At 40.9% G+C, this 24,471-nt stretch overlaps 1 protein-coding gene across 1 annotated transcript in view; it reads left to right on the top strand.

The window, feature by feature from the left end:
• LOC146360961 (transmembrane protein 163a) overlaps positions 1-24,471 on the top strand; it is a 30,154-nt gene that overhangs the window by 3,049 nt on the left and 2,634 nt on the right. The window contains exons 2-7 of the mRNA XM_084921605.1: positions 216-335; positions 11,586-11,629; positions 11,715-11,806; positions 16,658-16,754; positions 23,481-23,592; positions 23,936-24,077. Of these exons, the coding sequence (XP_084777731.1) occupies positions 216-335; positions 11,586-11,629; positions 11,715-11,806; positions 16,658-16,754; positions 23,481-23,592; positions 23,936-24,077 (607 nt within the window). The remainder of the gene's footprint in view (positions 1-215; positions 336-11,585; positions 11,630-11,714; positions 11,807-16,657; positions 16,755-23,480; positions 23,593-23,935; positions 24,078-24,471) is intronic.

Genomic DNA, 24,471 nt, shown 5'->3' with positions numbered 1-24,471 from the left:
GCTAACACGAGCAGCTGCCATTGTAAGATAAGATAACCTTTACTAGTCCCACGCGTGGGAAATTTGTGACAGTAACACAGTATATACACTGTTACACTGAGTAACAGTGTATATGTGGCACAACATTTCGAAATGGATTAAAGTTCCACTTTAAAAGCAACTCCAAACCCTGTTTGAACACTGTGGGTCACTGTACCCTGCGACACTGTCTGCAGGTCTCCTGGAGAGCAGTATGCGTCTGAAGCCTCACGAAGCACAGAGTTACCGCAAGAAGGCTCTGTGGGTGTCCTGGGCGTCCATCGTGGTCACCATCATCCTGGCCATTGCTGCGTTCAGTGAGTAACACATTCCCGTCTTTTCCTTTGATGCCACATTTCTTGTGCGTGCGAAAGATCTAAAGACGAGTCAAAAGACAGCTTGCTGTTTGGTTTGTCAGTCGAAGGACAGCATTGCTAATTACTGCAACACCCTGCTGGTAAATGTGACACCCAACAGATTAAACATTTGTTCTCAAAATCAAAGGCAACATGTAGAAAAAGCACTTTAGCATGCTAACTCGTGCCAGGATCCTGTTTCGTTCAAACTTTAGCCTCCCACGGCTCTTGTTTCTCCCGGTTACAAAAGCAACGTGGAGCGTTTTTGCCGTCAGCACCTTTGTGAAGTCGACCTTCACGCTTGCTGCATTTATTGAAGTTTTGCTTCTTTTGAGACAGAACATATTTGATCACCCAACATTTTGTGCTAAACCTTTGGGTTTCTCTTTTCATTTATCCCGAGTGTGTCAAGGACGAGACTGCTGGCTGGATAAATAACTCCTCCTGTGTCTCTTTTTGTCCGGGATCTTATTTGTTGTAGTAGTGAGACACTTTATCTTTCAATAGGAAAAACTGTTTTTAAAGCCTGCTTTAGAAAGCTGTTTAGATTTGACAGACTGCGCCTGTGTGTGCCAGAATATGATGTTTGCTTCATGTGTTTGATTGACATTTTTTATTGGACAGATCTATCACCTGACGTTCAGCTTACTCCTCCCCCTCTGCAGTAAATGCATTTTGGTGCTTAACTTAAGTAAAGAAACAAGCTTTTTGCATCTGCGATCCTTATCACCTCCACACTGGTTTGTATGTAGAGATATGAGTTTCCTGTAATACTGATGAGGGTGAGGATAACAGCCTCCTTCACCTTGTTTTTCAGGGTTCTTGTGTTCATTAAGCTTTTTCTTCACTGAATATTTTATTGTCTTCATTAGACATGTTTGTCACATTTCTGCAGTCCTGTTGTGGGACCTTTCTCATATTGCCTGCTCTCACGTATAAATAAACATGGCGCCACCCTCAAATCAGCTGCAGAAATGAGCACAGGAAGAGACGAACGAGGCCGGCGTAGCAGACGGATTCCTGCGAACAGTGATCTGACAACGAGAATCACGACACACACAAACAGAAGAAAACGCTGTGGTTTGGTGATGTGCTGGTATTTGAGATTACAGAGTAACATTAAATATCTTGATTTTTTTTTTTAATTTTTAATTTTAATGATGATGATGATGATCCTCTGGGTACTCCGGCTTCCTCCCGCAGTCCAAGCTTGTTAGGATAATTGGTGATTCTTGGTGGTTGGGTACGAGGATGGGAGTATGAATATTTGTTTGCCTCTCTAATTATCTGTGGCAGTATGCACTGCAACAATGATTCTTCACCCTCAATAAGCATGACACAATACATAAAATCAAAGGTTTATTTATTCAGACAATTAATCATTAAGGAAAATGTGCACGGTGTAAACTGAATGTAAACCAGTACGTTTCATTTGATCAGATTCCAATAAATGTAACATTTTAGATTCTACTCATGTGATAAAAATAAATGGAAAATGTATATGTAATTAAATTAGTTAACATTAGTAGAGTGTAGGGGAGTTCCCGGTGATTAATTTACTGGGCATTTACACAAGAGAAACAAACATTAGACTACTCGTCTACCAGTAACATATTGTATGTTAACTTTTTACTCTAAGTTTCCCAACATGACATTTTTCAGTAACACAGTGATGTAACACATTACGCTGTTAAAATCAGTAATTATATTCCCTCACAAGTTCTTCTGTCATCTGCTTGATGGGTGGATAGAAAAAAAATTAAAAGCACAAAAAAATATAAAATTTAATATAAAAGTTTTTTGAAGTGCATTTTCTAAACATCAAGATGCCAGTGGCTTCATGACAGCCTCTGTAATCAAAAGGTGATGGCACGGGGCCTGTGTCTGTCTTTTATATAGTCTGTGAGCAGACTTCACTATGCTGGTGTTGCTGTGGGTTTGATATATTCCTCTCTGAACGAGGCATAGTCATTGCAGATTTAAGGATGTAGTCTCCAAAACAATGAGTCTTGTAGTTTAACATAATAAATTGGATTTCACGACCACACCTCGATACACACCCCTATATATGACCCCCGCCCCACTCCACTCTCCGGCTCTACAAACTGTTCTCTTTTTTTGTGCCCCACCCTCCCTCCATTTTTCAGTTCACTTCTCATTAGTACACGGGGCTCTGCCCGGGAGCCCCCGCCAGTCCCCTCTGAGGCCTTCCATAAACTGTAGCTTCAATTCATTCTCAATCCATCTGCCATTATCTACTAGAAATGCTATCAAACCTTAAATGAGGATGTGGTTCCTGCTGGTGAATTACAAATTATATCACTGGTCGGAGAGCTCTCTCGTTCACTGAACTTGAAATTTATTAATTTAAGTTGTGAGTTTTACAGTTTCGTTTGTTATTTGTGAAGTTATGAAAATGCTAAATCAGTGATTTCAGATAGCGGTTGACAGTGTTGGTCAAGTTACTTGAAAAAAGTAATTAGTTACTAATTACTAGGACTGGGCTATATCATACCGTTCACGGTAATACCGGTGTAATGTTGGGCAACGATAGGAAAATGAAATATGGCGATAGAATATGGGTAAAACGCGCATGCGCAGTGCCTGTGTTTACATACGCACATGGCGGCGACGCAGAATGACAAGAGCGAAAGCGGATCGTTGAATGAAACGATGAACCTGAACTGGTTTGTAAAAATGCTGCAACTTCAGTGGTGTTGAACTGGTTTAGCTTTCGTCCGTCAGATACACAACAAAGCATTATTTTTGGTAGAGCATGCTAGCGGGCCGTCGTTATTACCGTGTTGTTTGGAAAATACGGCGCACTTAAAATCAATCCTTTGATTTTTCTGAAAGTCGACAGAGCCCCTTATAATCCCGTGTGCCTTATGTATGAACTCTGGTTGTGTTTACTGACCTCGAAACGATTTTATGTGCTACACGAAAATCTGTCAAATGTTTCAGTACGACTTTGCTAAGCTACGAAGCCGCACCGCTTGATGGATTGTCGGAGCATTATGTCTATTGTAGGCAGGAGTCTCGTGGAGTGATACGTACTGTGCTTCAACATAATATTACCGTATTGTGTGTGTATAACCTCTTTTTAAGTTTTGTGGATATTATACATGGTTATGCTGAGGATATGTCGGCCAGTTTCCACTGGAAATGCCTTTTGGTTAAACTGTCAGCGAGGAATTTGCATTTGCACTGTTAATTATTTATATAACTTTAATGCACTTAAAACAGCTGCTTGTTTAAGTGAAAATACATTGATTTTTTTTTTTTTTTGCACTAATAAAGTTGAGGAGTTGTAAAGTATTTTGTCTTGTGTCAATTATATCGTCAGTTATATCGTTATCGCAAATTTTCAAATGTATATGGTGATAAATATTTTTGGTCATATCGCCCTGCTCTACTAATTACTGATTATTTCTCCAAGAAAATAATCCTGTTATTTTACTGATTACTTACTTTCAAAAGTAATTAGTTACTTTATTACTTAGTTACTTTTAAAAACTTTTAAAAACACGATACACAACCTGAACAAAGCAACAGACCTTTCAGCCCAATTCTATTTTTTCTGCATAATCCATCATATAAAATTGAATCAAATGAAAAAGTCTCGTTTTAAAACTTGTTTTATTAGTTTTAATCTTTTAACTTCATGCACATTACATCAAACAAAGATTAAATTATATGCAGCTGTCTTTGACTGGAAGAAATTTGTTTAACATTTAAACCTATTTTCTGCATATTCCAGCATATAAAATAAAATAAGTATGTGTGTTTACGCTCACTCTTTCAAATAGATGCAAGTAAAAGACAGAAAAAAATTAAATCAAAGACTCAGCAGGACTGAGTCCTGTCGCTCTTAAATCTATTGTCACCTGTTTAGCAGGAGTGGAGCAGGTGGAGGTTTGCCCGGTGGAGCAGCGGTCATGTCAGTGGGAGGATCCGGGGGTTTCTCTGTGAATTCCACATTCCTGTGGCAGTGTGCTTGGTACTTGCTCAGGTTTGAAGTTAAATTTTTTGCTGTAGAAAGAAGTTTTGTTCCAACGCAGAGTGTACAGCGAACGCTACTGTTTTTGTCACTTTTTACGGAATCAAGCTCAGTAATGTCAGTACGTCCACACTTTAAACGCTGCATGGTCGTACTCTCTCCCACACTGTTGATCTGCACACTCGTACGTCATTGTCATGAGACACTCTCACAAACAAAAGTCACGGTTTAGTAACGCAGCGTGCTTACGGGAAAGGAACAGTAATCTAATTACTTTTTTTGCAATAGTAATCCCTTACTTTACTCATTACTTGAAAAAAGTAATTGGATTACAGTAACACCTTACTGCCCATCTCTGGCGGTTGATTACCACATCTGTAGAGCAGCATGGATTTGATTCACTCTGGTCTTATTCGTGCTCTGCAGAGTCTGTTTGATCGGTACTGTAAAGAAAATTTTCATCTCTTTGAAATCCAATGCTCAGCCGAGAAGCCAACAGCTCTGGCATTGTTACGTGCCACCAGCCAAACATTATTGAGGAGGAAGTATCTGTCTAACCCTGTGGCCTTCCTCAGCAGGGTGTTGAAAGAGACAAAGGCGCCGATCTGGTTTCCAAATTTACCAGGTCCCGAAGAACAAGCTCTGGTGCTAACGTGACTGATCACTGTATATTCTTAGCAGTGAGCTCAACTGCACACATAAACATTTTAATGCCCACAGACTGTGTGAGCATTGCACCGTTAATAAGCAAATTCCATCTTCTTTTATGTTTGGCTACATGTTTACATTCCCTGGAAAGATCTGTTTTTATAAAGGAGCTTCCTGCATAGGGCAGCATACCTAAACCACACCAAAGAAAACACTGTTAAAAGGATGAGGCTAAAGGACTTGTGATGCACAAAACACACAGAGAGAAGGCGCAGAAAACATACCAACTAAACCCCAGCAGCAGGGTTGCTTACTCAGGTCACCAGCCATATATCTGCAGGTTTCAATCAGATTGGTTAAATTGTTTCCGGAACAGGTGAAAAACTGATGAATGGGCAGAAAGTGATTCTTTAAATTATTAGTATTAGGTTAGACAAAGTCACAGTTTAGTTGGTTAAGAGATTTAACTAAATTCTATCTGAAAGTTCAGCTTATTACAAACATTAAGAGGTTAAAAAAGACCCAAAAGAACAGTAGTTGTACGTCAGTGCGAAGGGCTTCATTAGGATTCAAACCCTGAGGTCCAACAGTGTTTCACAGACTTATCAGAGCTCTGCGGGGAGTCAGTCCACTCCTCACCACCTGCTGCTGTTCTCTGTGAGCTCTACGTGATGACAGAATGAAACAGTCTCTGGGTAACATAGATGCTGTAAAACATTAGCATTACTCAAACATGGAAAAGACCAAGTGCGTGTGACCTTTATTGTAGGCAGGCAGGTGCGGCTTTTTAGTTTACAGAAAAGAACATCTCAGTGGGGAAAATGTCACGGGACAATTCTCAGCTTAAAAGCTTTACTACACTGAGTGAAGAAAAGGTTAACGTTAGACTGGGTTCATAGCAGTTTGGCACCTGGCTGTAGTTACAAATTCACCGTCGCAAAAAATATCAATTGGTTTGGTTGAACTGGTGTTGTGAGGATCCGGTCGTTAAGTGATGACGTGACGAATCCTACTTCCGGGCCTAAAGTAGTCTGCGTTTAATATGGCTTTTGTGTTGTTAACATGTTTAATGTTTTGTATTTTCTTCTATTTAATCTCAAAAAGCTCCTAAAACAGTCAGTGATCACTGTTGACCTCCCTCGGCTTTTATTACCGCTAATCATTTATTTAAGCTCAGATTTTAAAATCTTAGGATGTAACTACAGCCCAGCCCATGCAGCAGTATGTGAATGACTAACCTCGTATTGTGGATGGATTATCTCAGTTGTTCTCATGGCTGAAGTTTGGTCCTTTTACAGCATCCTGCCATGCGATTACATTTGTTCCTGACCACTGAGAACACTCGCATTAACTTTTATCGAGTGGAAAAAAAGTTAGCTTGTTTATATTATGCTAACATAGCTGTGTCGCTAGCGGTTACGTAGCATATCATTATATACCAGCTAGCCAAACTTCAGTAACCCTACAAACGTCACTGCTGTTTAGTTTTCTGTCTTCATTTATGTTGGAAGTGATAACAGAGCTGTACGTTTTAATTTGTTTCCAAAACCCCGCAGTCAGGACATGCTATATTGTATTTAGATAGAAGCTAGCGAGCTAACTTCCTGCTAACTTCTAACTCCGTTAAATGTTATAAATTCCGTTTTCATGGATGCCTGGATGTTAAACTCAATTGTTACACCTGGTAGAGCAGAACGCTGATCATTTTATTAAAGATGAAAGACTTTAGACAGTTTTTCAACCCTCAGTAATGCCATAGTGATCGTTTGATATATGGACCTGCAGCGGAGTTTAGGCCCAGACACGGCTAGTGACGTCAGACTTAACTACCGGATTGGCTGAAGAGTTCCCTCAGTTTGCTAGAGCCAGAAGTCAATAGAACATCAAATTAGAGCCTGCATGAGTTCAAAGAGTGGACACGTGTCAACATCAGCTGCTGGGAGGAGACTGTGTGTATGAGGACTCCAGGGATTGAAAATCATTACTGAAGATGAGTATTAACATAAAGAGAACTGCTCACAACCAGCTAACACAAAATAAAAAAGTCCAATGAAGTGTGAAGTAACAGATGACAGTGGTGCAAATTCTTTCTTTTGATGTGATTTAGTGTGCATTATGTAAAATACAAAAGTGAGAGTTTATTTGAAAGTGAACTGCATGTTTGTCAGGGTTTGCTTTTAGATCTCCTGCTCATGTTTTATTATCAAGAAGAAACTTGTAACTGAGCCACTTGCTGCTGCTTTAATGACAAGGCCTATGCATTGGTACACACGGGACAATCAGACGAGCGCCATCACTGCACCAACTAGAAAAAACAACTTGACAGTGAAGCGTTTCATTGATATGCATAAAGAGCTCGGATAGCGTTTTATCCTTTCTTCCCTTGCTCGTCTTGTTAGATGTGACAAGAAGTAAGGAAGAGGGAGAGTAGAGTAGCACTGTGCGTACATGTGTGTGTATGTGTGTGATAGCCTGACATGCTGCAGGTCCGTCCCGGCTGACACCCACCCAGCTTTCTTGGGAGCCAATTAGTCATCGCTGGGCTCGGCTTTGACGACCGCAGAACCGCAGCAGATTCATTTATACACAACTTGTTCTCTCTGCGGCTAATGAAGGTGCTAGAAAGAGAGGAAGGGAGGGCAGAGAGGAGAAGGGAAGACGAGCAGACGATATATACAGGGAGTGCAGAATTATTAGGCAAGTTGTATTTTTGAGGAATAATTTTATTATTGAACAACAACCATGTTCTCAATGAACCCAAAAAACTCATTAATATCAAAGCTGAATGTTTTTGGAAGTAGTTTTTAGTTTGTTTTTAGTTTTAGCTATTTTAGGGGGATATCTGTGTGTGCAGGTGACTATTACTGTGCATAATTATTAGGCAACTTAACAAAAAACAAATATATACCCATTTCAATGATTTATTTTTACCAGTGAAACCAATATAACATCTCCACATTCACAAATATACATTTCTGACATTCAAAAACAAAACAAAAACAAATCAGCGACCAATATAGCCACCTTTCTTTGCAAGGACACTCAAAAGCCTGCCATCCATGGATTCTGTCAGTGTTTTGATCTGTTCACCATCAACATTGCGTGCAGCAGCAACCACAGCCTCCCAGACACTGTTCAGAGAGGTGTACTGTTTTCCCTCCTTGTAAATCTCACATTTGATGATGGACCACAGGTTCTCAATGGGGTTCAGATCAACAAGGAGGCCATGTCATTAGTTTTTCTTCTTTTATACCCTTTCTTGCCAGCCACGCTGTGGAGTACTTGGACGCGTGTGCTGGAGCATTGTCCTGCATGAAAATCATGTTTTTCTTGAAGGATGCAGACTTCTTCCTGTACCACTGCTTGAAGAAGGTGTCTTCCAGAAACTGGCAGTAGGACTGGGAGTTGGGCTTGACTCCATCCTCAACCCGAAAAGGCCCCACAAGCTCATCTTTGATGATACCAGCCCAAACCAGTACTCCACCTCCACCTTGCTGGCGTCTGAGTCGGACTGGAGCTCTCTGCCCTTTACCAATCCAGCCACGGGCCCATCCATCTGGCCCATCAAGACTCACTCTCATTTCATCAGTCCATAAAACCTTAGAATAATCAGTCTTGAGATATTTCTTGGCCCAGTCTTGACGTTTCAGCTTGTGTGTCTTGTTCAGTGGTGGTCGTCTTTCAGCCTTTCTTACCTTGGCCATGTCTCTGAGTATTGCACACCTTGTGCTTTTGGGCACTCCAGTGATGTTGCAGCTCTGAAATATGGCCAAACTAGTGGCAAGTGGCATCTTGGCAGCTGCACGCTTGACTTTTCTCAGTTCATGGGCAGTTATTTTGCGCCTTGGTTTTTCCACATGCTTCTTGCGACCCTGTTGACTATTTTGAATGAAACCCTTGATTGTTCGATGATCACGCTTCAGAAGCTTTGCAATTTTGAGACTGCTGCATCCCTCTGCAAGATATCTCACTATTTTTGACTTTTCTGAGCCTGTCAAGTCCTTCTTTTGACCCATTTTGCCAAAGGAAAGGACGTTGCCTAATAATTATGCACACCTGATATAGGGTGTTGATGTCATTAGACCACACCCCTTCTCATTACAGAGATGCACATCACCTAATATGCTTAATTGGTAGTAGGCTTTCGAGCCTATACAGCTTGGAGTAAGACAACATGCATGAAGAGGATGATGTGGACAAAATACTCATTTGCCTAATAATTCTGCACTCCCTGTATTACAGTCAGATGTGTGGGGTCATTATCACAAAAGAAATCTTTAAAAACTGACATGGTAGAATGAGAGGAGGCTGCACGATGAAGGAATGTGAAGTCTTTTTAGCTATCTGGAGAATTTAACTTGAAAAATAGATGCTGTCAGCTCTGTTTTGTAGTCCTAGATACAAATCTGCTCCCTTGATGTTGCAGCAAATGGTTTTGGATCAAGCTTGAGTGTGCAGGAATGCATTTGACAGCTAAACTAAGGCACTTCTGTGTAATCCTTGCCTTTGTTTCTATCTTTTTGTACTCTCACATACATGCTCACCTCTGTCACTGCAAGTCATTTACGTGTAAGGAGTGTTTACCTCCTACTTTTGCCTCGTTATGTCAATTCTGGCCGATGACTGATACTCGGTGCCCCTCCCTTTTTATTTACCTTAAGCAGCTTTCAACAGCTGCCAGGTTCTGTTTGCTGGATCATGTATTGTTGACACATGGAGAGATGAGGCCCACAAGCTCTGACTTTAAATATATCTCCCCACCCTGGATGTTTTAAAAACATGCGAATGCTGTATTAGCTGAGTCAGAGACTGTGTTTGTTTTTGGTGGTATGGTTCTGTTCTGGGACCTGCTTTGCAAAGCCAGCATAGAACACAGCAGACATAGATTTAACAATGATTAAGTTAGAAGTAGAATTAATGGAGGAAACGGCGTCGATATGGGTTGCAAAGAGGCTTGCACTGAAATCCGCTAGCTTGGATGTGGCTTTCCAAAATTAAAGCTACACTTTATTTTTTTATTTTCATCCTAATGAAATGATTAAAGTATTGAGAGGTGAAATAATGGGAGCCACTGAGAGACAACCTTTGTGAGTATCCTTTGTGTAAAAACAGCTGCTTTAAGTGAAATAAAACTCAAAAAGAGCAACTAAAAGCGTCAAATCTTCAATTATTACAGGAAATATGGAGCTTAAAATTTCAGTCTGGACCATTTGACTCCAAAGAAATTTGATATTTCCATCTGCATTAATTTATATTTGTGAGGAAGGCCAAGTTCTAGTGAGCAACAGATATGAAAGCATGAAAGGAGGACCTGGGGTGCAGGTGGGTTGCAAAGGAGATTGCAGATTTCTTTTTTCTATATTTTTATTACTGCTTAAATTTATTTTAATTTGATTACTAATATGCATTTAATCATTTTGATGTGCTTGCTTTTGTAAAGTGCTCTGGTCATTTGATGTATAGTAAATCCATAAAATGGGAGTGTGGCGAGCACTTAGTTACACATATGTAAGGTTGTAACGTGTCAGGGAGCATTTGCTTCAGCTGAGGGCATCATCAGTAAATACATGCCAAACTGCATTAGTTATAATGCAGTTTGGAGGCCATACTTTTAATGTGTGAGCCATGTTCAGTATTTTTTGGTGAGCATAAAGTTACACACCAAGAAGGAATGCCAACAGGTCTGCTGCTGATACTCTGCATCTCTGCACATTTCAGGTGTCAGAACAGTATCCCTTCCAATCATTTGTATTCAAGGGTTGGCGATGTTTGCTTAACTGCGTGCAGGAGAATGTGGATGCAGCATCTGTTTCTGTTCTCGTTTCAGTCTGAGCTGTTGCAAGCGAGCGGGTGATTGTGCCTTCAGTCTAGAGAGAACAACCGAATGTAGATGAAACAATAAGAGGAAAAGTGAAGATGGATGAGAGGGGAGCTTGGGAGGCTGGAGGGGAAAATAAAGGGAGCTCAGACTGCAAAAAGGGATAGGAGAAAGAAAAGATTTTTGCTGTTTTTGCAGCAACTAGAATGTGTTGCTAAAGGGGAAAAGAGAGAAAGTGATACCACACAGCGCTGTGTTTCTGCATGCAGGGCTGAGGTGAGCTGCTAGCCCCCTGTGAGTCTTGCTAAAAATAAACGTGGGAGGAGAGGAATCCTCCTGTCTATCTCTGTGCATCTTTCTCTCCTTTGTCTCTTCTTCCTTCTCTCCTCATTCATTCCCGTTGCAGGTGTGTTTGGATGCACATAACTGTGCTGTTTAGTGTTTGTTTTGACCATTTCTACAGCTTAATTAATCCAAATAAAAAGGCAGATGTTAAATTAACCAGTCAAAACGGTGCTTGTTTTTCAATCCAGCAGGTTCTCTGCAGAAACTAGAAATGATTATAATAATAATCATTGCTGCAGTTAAATAGACTGGAGCAAAAATCAGATATCTCTGTTTACTTTAAATGAAATGATCACAGACTGACTCTGTGCTTACAGCAGTTACAGGCACTCAAATGATTATTTCTGATGTGAAGATGAACGTGAACAGTGCAGTAAAAGTTTTTCTCTTTTCTCTTTAGCTGTTTCTATCATGCGCCACAGTGCTTCAGCTTTTGGATTTGCCGTAAGTCCAGAGTAAACACTCTACTTCATTAAAAGTAGAAATTGTGGTGATAGAATTCCCAATTACCAATGTTTACACTTTGCAGTTTGATGCCACGCTGGATGTGTTGTCATCTGTGATTGTATTGTGGCGATACAGCAACGCCGCAGCTGTCCACTCAGCGCACCGCGAGTACATGTAAGTATGATCACCTTTCACCCCGATCCACTCTGACCCGGGTAAAATCCCCTTTATTTATAATGCTCTGCATAAGCCACAGACGGTATAAAACATGGACGTAGCTTCTGGGTCAGAAAAATGAAAAATGAATCTGTGGCATACACGGTACTTTGATTTAAAATGAAAACTTCCTCCATCAAAAAAAGCATACATATCCCAGGCAGAAAACTTCCCCCAGCCAGAGATTTTAATGCTTTTTTTGCTGGAGGAAATTAGATCAATCAAGTTTTTAGTAGTTTTTATTACTGACATGTGCTTTATCAGTCTCCTTAGCAATGCTAACATTTGTTTGTGATCGAGGAATCATCTGCCAGCCTGCTCCTCGTACATTTTTCCTTCACCACCAGATTTATTTGTAGCAAATGGTCTGAAGCAGTCAGAAGGTCTTAGCAGAAACATTTTCATATACTCAGTCTGAACAACTGTTGATGCAATAACCAGCAATTCACTGTAAAGTGCTGCACTGTATAAATATCAGATTGGCTGCACAAGTAAAGTTGTTTTGACCAGATATGATTAATCTTATTTTTATATACTTAGCTTGGGTACTTCCAGCCCATAAACAGCAACAACATGAATTCATGTATACTTAAAATGAAAGTTCAAACCCAAATACAGCTTTGACAGCTTTGCTTCTCTATATAGTTTTCTTTACCCCTCAGGCATCAAAAGGCTGATGAAGTATTGTCACCACTCAAGTTTGACTCAGAGGTCCTGTGAATGCGATAGCTCCAAGGAACCCACCTACGGTTTTCAAATTGATACTATAGGTTAGGGTGACCAACCGTCCTCTTTTCCCCGGACATGTCCACTTTTCACATGGCGTCCAGGACGTCTGGGGTGATTTTCGAGATGTGTGTGACGTCATCCCTGAACTGCTGCTTTGTGAGCTGTGTTCTGCGCTCACAGACGGGACAGAGCGCGCAGCAGCACGCCTAATGATGTTTAAAAGATCCCAAAGTGCAAGTGCATCTTTTCAGATGAACTGCAAAAGAAATTTTCCTCGTACCGACCCAGTACTGGTAATTTTTCTTATGCAGATGAGGCCTTATTTCTGTACCATTATCTAATTCCAGAGGCTTTTAAGTTATTTGTTTGCACTTGGTGACTTGTAAAAGCCTATATGACATTTTTGTTTCACCATTCATTAACCTCACAGAGAAGGCATCGTTTAAATATGTTAAATATGTTAAATATGTTTCTTTAAGCAAGTTCTTCATGACTGGGCCAAGTGTCCTCTTTTTTGGAAATCAAAATATGGTCACCCTACCATAGGTGTAGCTACACTGCAGAAGCCTCGGTATGGTCTCATATATACGACCAATAAGACAAAAGAAGTCCAGCAATGTGATGAAGTTTATTTCAGTGTGTCTACAATGGCCTGTGTGAGCGAGGGGAGAGATTGTGTGGTCTGCTCTGTCCAGCAGAGAAGTGTGTCAGACAGCATGCCTCTTCAGCTCCGTCAAGCTCAGCCCAGTGGGACCGATCACAGACGAGCGCCTCACATCTTATCTCTACCTGGCTGAGAATAGAGTGTGTGTGAGAGGAGGCTGCCCTTTCAGAGCCTGTTGAATGGTCAGAGTGCTGGCAGCCAGCAGGAGACTGAAAGAGAGAGAAGAGCCAGTCATCACTTTACTTCTGCTCTGAAATAGTTGAACAGTGTTGCACCAGTTCATCCAGCATAGGATGGGCTGCAAGAAAAGCAAAGAAAGTAAAATCTTTAGGTTTGTCCGTACTGGCGATTAAGTGAACCTTTCACTCCCCGCGTACACACAGACTCACACTTAACAGTGGAGTTGTGTCACGGTCTCACAGGAGTTGCTAATTGCAGTAGAGACGACAGATGAGCTCATATCCTCTGGAGACCAGACACTGAACTGCATGGAAAAAGATTCAACAGCAAAGAATCTGCTTTAACATGAAAGCCATGAGGAAGCTAATAAAATGATAAATAATAAAATTGTTATACTTTAATAATTTTATATTCTAGTTGTTGTGTCAGTGAGTTCTCAGACCACACCCATCTTTTTAAAGATTTATTTAAATAAAAATACTTCATAGGAGGAGATATAAATGTGTTGCGAATTGAAAAGAAATTAGGACATGAATCTAAGTGTTATCCAATAGTCTCTTAGCTCTCCTTTGTCCCATGTGCATCCATTTACATGATAAATGGAAACAGAAATGGCGTCTTCCTTAATCCCCAGAGTCTGAGCGTATCATAGCCAACCAAGCTGTCTTTGTGTTGCTCTTTAACTAACAGCTGTTTTTGCTATCCATACAAACTGCTTGTGTGTGTGCATATTAGTTAATGAAAATATGTTGCGGTAATGAGTGAGTTTCAGCTCTTAGATACACTTTTAACTTAAAGAGCTATGTTAGCTATGTCCATTTGTACCCTTTATGCTAAGCTAAGCTAACTAGCTCCTAGCTAGCGACATTGCTCGCCTCGACGACTCTCTGCCAAAAAAGCTGTACAGTTTGCTAAACACCAACACACAACTTTCAATTTTCACCAAAGTTGTTTGCAGATAAAATTTAAAAAGTTTATGGTTGAGGGTTTTGTGAGTTTATCAGAAAGAACTGCTAAATTTACCAGACAGACAACATAAAATGATCAGAGTAACAGGAAGTATGCGACTAAAGACCTGTCTGATTAATTCCAACTGTATTTTTAATATAAATATTTGACAGCTTGCTAAACCGTCACGTAAAAACATCTACACAAATCCCCTTGAAAGCGGTCTTCATTGTGTCATTTCAGCACTGCTAAATGGAGAATCTGGACAAAGTTGAGGAGCTGCTCAGCCAGTAATTGGCTTCGCTGAGAAGACAGCTTCCTCTTGATCACACGCACACTCACACAGTCTATGACAGCTATACACAAACACACACACACACAGACATGTTTCTGCAGACATACTCTGAAACAGAAAAATGAGAATCATCCGAGAGCAACAAAATCTAAATATAAAGCTATTTTCTGTTGCTGTCTCATACACAGCCACCACAGCGTGTTTGATTTGGGAGTTTTGTACACTGATTGGCTTTCTTGACACAACCCCAACGGGGATTTGTGGCTCTGGCTGGAATTAAACCTGTGACCGCTTGCTTGCCACTATAGTACTTGTACAGATGCATAAAATATGGATCCATGTATTTACTCCTTAACTGTAGCCTGGCGTCTTCCTCCTGCTGCAGTGTTTGTTTGTTAGATAGCCAGCGGCTTTGAGCAGACTGAGTGAGAGGGCTGCTGATGCACAACGAGAGCCTCTGTGTTCTTTTTCTTAGTTTTTTGATCTGTCTGGGAATGATAGAGAAGGTGCGGTTGAACAGCAATGCCCAAGTACCGAGTGGTTGCCAAGGTAACAAGCTTTAGGTGTCAAAGTAAGACAAATTGGGGACTTTTGTTTTCCACGTGAAAACACAAATACCTCCATTGAAATCACCAAGGTTAGAGATGTTGTTGTTGTGAGCGTGTTGATATTAATAAGTGATCCATGTCTGTGCATTAAAACAGAAGCTGCATGCAGCCGAACACTTTGCCGGTCTTTTTGCTGTTCGGTTGTTCTGCTGTGGAGTAAACAGCAGCTCGGAGCGATGGTGTCATTTTCCAACCACAGTTTGCAGGAAGCGATAGAGGGCTGTAGTGGTGGATACGGCACTCCATTGTGTGTGTGTCTACGTGTGTTCGTGCATCCTGCTGTGGACTTCCCAGAGTGATGTTGGGTTGCCTTGGTTACCTCATCCGGTCAAAACCCAGGACGCTAAGTGTGGCTCAAGAGCAGCCGTCAGATTTGAACACGTACACTTGGGTATTCATCCATGACCAGGACATATGCTCCAATTGGTTTTTGTGTCCCTCTAGACTTTGTTAATTGGGTAAAGGTGCTTAAAGGACATCTGCTGCTTCCAAATGAATCCTCCGGATCACTCTGAATAAATGTTATCTGTCATTCAGGATCGTTTAGGGTAGCAGGAAGCTGTAGCTTTATCTAACGCTCTACAGTTATCGTAGAAGTTGATGCTTCCATGTTCAAAAAAACATCTACTACTTATAATTGGACTTTAGTTTTAGTCAGGTCCAGTATTTGGCAGTATGGCTCTAATCAGGGATACCGTTTTCATACTTGGAATGCGTGTAAAGTCGGGGAGGAGGAGAAGCTTGAATGGATGAACCGTGTAAAATTGCAAAATCACTTTTCTCCATCTGACATACAGAAACTCCAGCTAAAAATGTCTTTAGATGAGATCAGTCCAGCCATTATTTCCCACTTATCCAGTTCAGGGTTGCAGGCATACTGAATCCTGAGCTGTTACGGAGTTAGAGGCAAGGCCAACCCAGAGAGCCCTGCCTGTCTTTGACTGTAGAGGGGAGCCCACATGCACCCAGGAACAACACGCAAACTACACACAAAGGCCTCAGACTACAGCTCTTTAGATGAGATGTTAGATTCTGGGTTTTTTGGCAAGTCAAAATTATAAGCGAGTCATTGATTTTATGGTATTTTTAATTTGGTAGTTGTTTTGATCTGTGTTGTTCAGCACTTTGGTCTGCCAGGTGTGTTCTTAAAGTGCTATACAAATAAACGATGATGATGATCGATTGGAGGTCTCCTGGAGAAATTTGAATTTAATACCTCATTGTTTGTGAAATCCTGGCTCGAGCCCTGCAGCCATGCAGCACCACTTTTATTGTTTGGGTTGGCCGTCGCATCAGGATCTGCTCAGAAAGAAAGAATGAAGAAATTAAAAACACTCTGTTTGTTGGTTACTGATCGCCTGTGTCTTCTTTCCTTTCCTCTGCAGAGCTTGTGTTATCCTGGGTGTGGTTTTCATCCTGTCCTCCTTATGCATTATGGGTAAAGCCATCCACGATCTGGCCACCAAACTGCTACCAGAAGTGGTAAGAATTCATCCATCACACTGTTCTGGGTTTGTTTTTAGACAGATTTGTGAGGATTATAATCTGACTCTAAAAAGAGACCAATTCTGCAAAGCACCATGCTTTAATTGTTACACTTATTGCACAAAAAGCAGCGGATGAGACAGGATAATAGTAGATTAGTTTACTACCACATGCTGATTTTCCTACATGGCAGGCAGGACATGGCTCTGGCTGAGATGCAGGGGTCAAAACTGGATTCAGACAGAAGATGGACGAGAGCTTTGGATTAAGCGGCTTCCATATGGGATGCATAATGTTCTCCATTTAACATTCAGGGGAAACCCCCTAAACATACTAACATACTGCACACCATGGCAGCTGTATTACCCACAGCCACGTTCATCTCCCTGAACTCAGGCTGCCAAAGGTTTAGTGTGTAATCAGATTTTTCTGTGGAATTTGCAGTTATTTTTTAAAGCTTTGGCAGATAGTAACCGCTCCTGTGTCTGGCCAGGACCAGGGCTCTGCTGTCCCTGGTGTAATACAGACAGCGAGCCAGAGACGGGGATTTCATTTAGAAGCTAAGAAGAGACCAGCTGACTTTGCTCCCATATCTAATAATATCTTTACAAACAACATGCAGGATGTTTATTTGCATGAAGCCGTGTGTAGCATGGCTGACTCTGACTCCATCTTTGAGTAGTGGATCTGATTGGACGGCATACTTTCATCTTTGGTTGGTAGCTCAGGATGATGAGACCAAGACACATAGAGGAGGGTGTTATGAACACAGAGATGCTATTGAAGATGAAATGTTAGGGACTCAAAAATGTATTAAGATCGTTTGGTTTTAAATATTTTCTTTTCTTCAGTGTTGCAGTAGATGCTGTGTGGTCATGTAGATGATGCAGTCGGACAACGTGTGTTGCAAAGTCTACAGCTCTGATTTATGATTGTCTTTTATTTCCAGTGATCAGGTTAAAAATAGACTTACCTTTATTAATGTATTACTTTCCTGTTACTCTATATCACCTGTGCAATTGCAAGGTAACAATGTAACAAATACCTGTTCTAAAGAAAGGAGGAGGAGATGCGTGTGTTTTCTCTTTTATGTCCTTTCAGCACCTTTTACACACAAATGTTGTGATGACAGATTCTAATGTAGGAATCGTGCAATGCTGCTGAAGTAGTTATGTGTATTTTGGCAAACATTAAATAATTTATGTAGGTAGGTGATAGTGAATGTTAAAAAAGTATATTTCACTGCAGTCCACACTGTGTGCATCTGAAGTGAGATCATTTTTATGGTTAAAATATTCAAGACTAATGTGACTCTAAATGTGCACTTTTGGTAGTCACTTTACTTTATTCTCACAAAAATATTTCAGAATCAGAATTAGAGGTTTTTTTCCCCCTGTTATTACTGTCTGTAAGTAAGTGTGTGTGTGTGTGTGTGTGTGTGTGTGTGAGAGAGAGGGGAAAAAGAGAGTGTGAGTAAAACAAGTGTAATAGTGACGCTCACAAACCTCACGTGTGAAGACTCACAAGCTTTCACACTTCTGCAAATAGCGTTTTCACCTAGTTGCCAGTCAGTATCATCCATCAGCTGCTGTTTATTATTTTTCCTGCCTAAGTCATGTTCATTCAGCTTTGTCTGTGGTGGATCTCAGACGCAGCAGTAACTCGTGGCTGGTATGAGATAAATAAGAAATATTAAAAGTAGAAGAGATTAAGAATAAACTTATGGACACGAGTTTAATCGATCCTCTTAAATTCTGAATTAATAAATGTGTAATGCTGTTTGTATTGTTATGTACCGTAGCCACTGTGTAGCCACTTCATTAGGTACACTTGTTGATGTGCTCATTAACACAAATATCTATTTAGATAATAATATGGCAGCAACTCAGTGCATTTAGACATGTAGTCATGGTTAAGCTGACCTGCTGAAGATCAAACTAAACATGAGAATGGGGATGAAAGGTGATTTAGTTGACTTTGAAAGTGGGATGGCTGTTGGAGCCAGATAGATCTACTCGGATTTTCCCGCGCAGCCACCCGAAGGTTTAAAGACAACAGTGCGAAAAAGAGAAAATATCCAGTGAGCAGCAGCTCTCTGGGTGAAAAGGCCTCGCTGACAGACTGCTTTAAGCTGCCAGGAAGGCAACAGTAACTAAAAAAACAAGAAAAAGCAAGCTCTTGTTACAACCAAGGTGTGAAGAAGAGCATCTCTGAATGCACAGCACGTGGAACGTTGAAGCAGATGGACGAGCAGCAGACGAGCCGCATGCCGCTCCTGTCAGCTAAGAACAGGAAACTGAGGCTAAAGTTCAGACAGTAGGACCCAAATGTTGCCTGAGCTGATGTGTCTTGATTTCTACTGCAACATTTGAATGGGAGTTTTATTAATGGTGCAGACTTCTGGTGGTGGTGTAGAGTTGTGGGGGATTTTCTTGGCATACATTCGGCCTCTTAGTACCAGCTGAGCATAGTGCTGTTGCTGATCATATCCATAACTTTATGACCACAGTATTTCTTATATAGCACGTGTACCTAATAATAGTGGTCAGTGAGCGTATATGCGTGTATATGATGTTAACATAAATGCAGGTTGCCTGTCATGGTGACATCTTTACCAGCTTACTTACTCACTAACTCCTCTGTGTGCTCCTCACATTGTTGTTCCACATGTGAAGCTAACCGAGCTGGATGCTTTTCAATGAGACAAATCACATTGTTGGATCAGCTGCTGAGCAAAAGAAAGATTTTCAGATAATCTCCACAACTGACTCAGTCTCAAAATCCAATTCGTTTTTGAAGCCCTTTACAGCTTTATTGACCTAACTGTGTTTTCCTTCTATTCATGTGTGGCTGCGGCGAGGGAGAGAATGGCCTGTCGCGAGCACTAAAGTGGAAACAAAGGCAGAATGTGAGAGTGCTGAGAGACAGACAGATTGTGTTTTTCTGAGTCGACCCGCTCCTCTGCTGTCGCACACTTGGTTTCTACCAGACTGACTTCTGGTGCATCACAGTTGGAGATCTAAAGTGTGTGCCTCGCAGCCTCCCACCTTGTGCCAGTGTTGAAAAAATAAGATTTATTTTCACTTCCTTCCTCTCTAGAAAATGTTAATAAGGAAAGCAGCTGCTCAGGTACGTCAGGGTTGGACAGAGTGGGAGGTGTGAGGTGTGTGGAGGAGGATGTTTGGTTTGACACCTGACTGTTCCTGCTCTGCAGGTCCTTTGTGCCCAATTAATGTCAGTTAGCATCCAAAAACAAAACCGTTCTCTGCATGACACAGATTCTGTGAAAACCTTTTAACTCCCAGCAGGGCTTTTCATATTGCAAATTAATTCTGACCTCTGACAGCTGAGAGAGTCTTACATTCTTGAGGTTTATGTAATCCTTTGCAAGGCCACAGAAAGACGTTTAAATACAGCACAAAGACAAACTGCCTTAGTTACAAAGTTAAAAGCAAAAGCAACCAGTGCAGTCAGATTTGGCACCCAATAAAAATCTAATTGTTCATCAGCTGAATATTAACACTTTCTATTGTGTTTGTTTTAATCCACACACAAACGTAGTTGTAGTTTTATGACAAGCTACATGCTGACATTGAGCCTCAGAGGTGCAGGCTGGCAGATTTTGCACAGAGATCTATAGTAGTTACATGCAAATGTCAACTGCTGCATTCATATTATGGGCAGAGGCTTTTCTCTCTCTCTCTCTGTGTGTGTGTGTGTGTGTGTGTGTGTGTGTGTGTGTGTGTGTGTGTGTGTGTGTGTGTGTGTGTGTGTGTGTGTGTGTGTGTGTGTGGTTCCCTCTGCCATCGGTCAAAATGCCAGCCTGCAACAGCCATGGGAAAATTGATTATAAGGTCACTGGGGGATTCCCCGTGATAACAGAGTGAGTCACAGCATGCAATCCTTCATTTCAGCTGACTGGAAACAAAACTTTCCAAAATAACGAAATAAATGATCGACAGTGTGTGCCTCTGTTAGTACATTCACTCTTCTCAGCTCTTGACCACTAGCTACATCTATACCTAAATGTGTGTTTTTTATTGCAGTGATAGATATAACGCACTGTCATAGACTCTATATAAAAGATGGAAGTAGCTTCTGGGTCTGAACACTAAACCAATGCACAAGTGTGGTGCCTGCTTCTTATATGTGTTGCAATGAGAAGTCTGTCTGGACTGAAGTCACTGGGAAAATGACTATGAGATTCTAACAGAAGTCACATTTGATTTTGAGAACAAATCTTGATTTTAGTCAAAAGTCCTAGACTTGTAAATAAAATGTCATTTCATTTTAGTCATACTTGAGGCATCTAAACATTTTTTAGTCTAGTTTTAGTTGACTAAATAGAAGATTTTCACAGACTAAATCTAAAGTTGATTCAGCTAAAATATAAAATGTAGTCAGCTACATTGTATATTGTAGCTGACTACAATATAAAACCAATTGAATTGGTTTTTAATTCAATTCAATTTTATTTATACTTTATATTGTAAGGTAGACCCTACAATAATACATACAGAGAAAAACAATCATATGACCCCTGTGAGCAAGCACTTTGGCGACAGTGGGAAGGAAAAACTCCCTTTTAACAGGAAGAAACCTCCAGCAGAACCAGGCTCAGGGAGGGGCGGGGCCATCGGTTAGGGTCAGAAGTGTCTTTTCCTTGACATCAAATGTGAAATGTATCCATGTGTCATTTGCTCCTCTTTTCCTCCCAAACATTTTGTCAAATTTTCATAAGATAAAGGGAGCACGGGAGCTAGTTGTACTGTATCCTGGAGGCGGATCAAGTGTGCACATCTGACCTTGCTGCACAAGATTACTTGTGATTGGATCACTTCCAAACTCCCGCCTTTCTACACAACTAACTAAGTTCTGATCTCGTCTCTCCAGAATGTTTTTATCTAGTTTTTATTCACTGACAAAAATATAGATACATTTAATAGTTTGTAGTTTTTGTGGGTTAGTTTTGTTTTTTGTTTTTTTTGCTAAATTATCGTCTTGTTTTTTTGTCAGAAAAAAACAGGTTGTTGAGAGAAAAAAATATGATGAAAATTATTGGTCAGTTAATTTAACACTGCTTTAGGGTGGGCTTACCTTGTGACTGACAAGGTTTCGCAGTCATGTCTGCACCTCACCCACCACACCGTTTCAAAACACCAGGACGGCGATGGTTAAAACACTCGGTTCAAAGCTTCACAACAGGACTTTGCTAACAATTGGCTGAAGGCACAGTGGCTATGTCCATCATTTACTTACAGTCTGTGCGCAGCGCCTTTTTGTTTGTTTTTTTACAGCCTGCAGCCAGGCTTATTTTTTGCTTTGAAAGACTTCAAGAATTGTTGTTAAAAGTTCACATTAAGAAGCATTTCTTTTAAAAGTAACTCACCTTATGAGGATGTCTAATGAACCAAAATGAGCTATGTCTGGCTTGAATACGTTTCCTGTTGCTGAAGAATGGTCAATGCTTTGTAGATAAACAATTTAAATTTTAGTTTCAAACCTGAGTCACAGCATTGACTCAGGTCTATGCAGCATGCTGAGGTTTTCTTTCCATCTCCTCTTTGATGTGCGCGAGCTTGCCAAAGTAGCTTTTCATGGCTCCGAGGCCATAGTACAATATTAATGTTGCTGCAGAGGCTCTGAGTGCTCTGCAGCTCGCTTTCTCTTCTCTAATCCATCTCTCCTCCTCCAGCCATCCTCTGTGCATTTACATCTCAGGCATTTAGTGATGTGGCCCTCAAAACAGATGTAACAACAAAGTCATGTTTAAATTGTTGAAAACCAAACGGACAAAACGCAGGAAGCGAATCTGTGGCTCAACACTAATCAAAAAAAGACTTATCAGGAAGACCAATTACATAAGAGCTACGGGGAGCAGTGGAGAATATTGTTGGACCATTACTGGAGGTAAACGATACTGAGGGGAGGTGGTGATGATTGTGGGGGTGTCAGGGTTGTCAGTGATAGTGTCTGTGCTGTTTTGACAAGGAGGCAGAGCAGCTGGATTCATCAGTTCAGTGTGAAAAAACTTGTTACTGATGTAGTTGTTATTAGACTCACAGTGTTGGTGAGCTTGGGAAATGTGACGTTGTGCTAAAATGTTGCTTTTCTGAATAACCTGTAGGGATTGGAAGGTTAAGCTTGCTAAAAGGCAGCTACAGTCCTGAGCTGTGTGCCGCCTTGTGATTGTAGGTGTATTGAAAAGAGACCTTGTCTTTGAATTTGAACGAAGAGTCTGATAGATAGGGTTTGGTACACAGTGAAGTACTGGTTGTGTCTATAAATACAGATATTACCCTGCATGAGCTGACTCACTGAGTAGTAAAAGAAACCTCAGCAGTCAAGGCCATAGACTGTATATAGAGGATGGACATAGCCATTGGTTTCTGACCTTTACATTATAAAGTATCAACGCTAGACTTTTGCCTGCTGCTCCTGTGTGGGTGGGTGGGGTAGTTTTTTTTTTTTTTTTTTATTGACCTAGAATGTGCTCTAGGAAGACCAGATGGTGGACTCCTAAGTAATCAGCTAATGCTAGCAATGCTAGCAGCTAACTTTGTCTAAAAACATTCAACCCTGTACAAGTTGCTGTTTGGTAAAATTTCCTGTTGTGAGCTGATAGTAATCACTGTCTAAAACAAGTCTTGAAGTGTTTTGAATCAATGCTGCACTTTTAACAATTGAATCCCACTCTTGGTCTGTTGTTTTTGTTTCTCACAGGACGACTTCCTGTTCAGCGTGTCCATTGTCAGCGGTTTGATGTGCATCATATTGGCTGTAATCAAGTTCATGCTCGGCAAAGTACTGACAAGCCGAGCTCTCCTCACTGATGGTAGGTGTGCACGTGCAGAGAGATCATAGCTTTTTAGAACTTGTAAACTTTCTCACATTGCTCAGCTTTCGTAGTGATGCCATTAGATCGTGACTATCACAATCGTAAAAATCATGGGTTTGTCACTCTGACATGTCTGTCAGCTCCAATTGGTTTCCTAAAGTTGCCTTATAGTTGATGAGATTACAGGTGCATGGAGCCAGCTCAAACATCTGTCACACTACTGGGTTCTTGGTGAAAACAATGGTGAATATCACATGTGCAGTGACACTAACAGGTTTCTGAGAGCTGACCTCTGAACCCTCAAAGCCGACTTTGACTGACATTTGTCGTCTCTTTCCAGGATTCAACTCACTGCTGGGGGGGATCATGGGCTTCTCCATCCTGATCAGTGCTGAAGTCTACAAGAACGAGCCCAAGGTGTGGTACCTGGATGGAACAATAGGTGTCCTGATAGGTCTGATCATCCTCGCCTATGGAGTTAGGTAAGTGGCTAGTACTTGGTAAAAAAATGGCATACCTTTTATTTGGTGTCATGGAGATAATTGTTGATATTGCAGCAGAACATATCCACAGAATGAATAGAGGAGCTGGGGTGGAGGTGGGTTGCAAAGCAGCTTGCAGAGCATTGGTTTGGACATTTAGTGAGGAAATGGTTTAAACTAACTACCCGAATAAATACTCTGTGGTGTTTCAAGATAATAAAAGCACAATGAAGTCAGAATACGTGGAGTCAGTATTCATAAAACCAAAGCTTACAAAGTGATTTGGTGTAATTACACTGTGTTAGGTCTGTGTGGAAAACCAATTTCAGTGTGTGCAGTTTTGTCACTGGATTCATATAAAAGCATTACAAGTTATATTTTGTACACGGGAATG

The sequence above is a fragment of the Perissodus microlepis genome, chromosome 23 (assembly GCF_051167445.1).
Source record: "Perissodus microlepis isolate ML-2025 ecotype Zambia chromosome 23, ASM5116744v1, whole genome shotgun sequence".
NCBI lineage: Eukaryota > Metazoa > Chordata > Actinopteri > Cichliformes > Cichlidae > Perissodus > Perissodus microlepis.
Note: the sequence above shows the minus strand (reverse complement) of the source record. Positions and strands in the feature narration are given on the sequence as shown.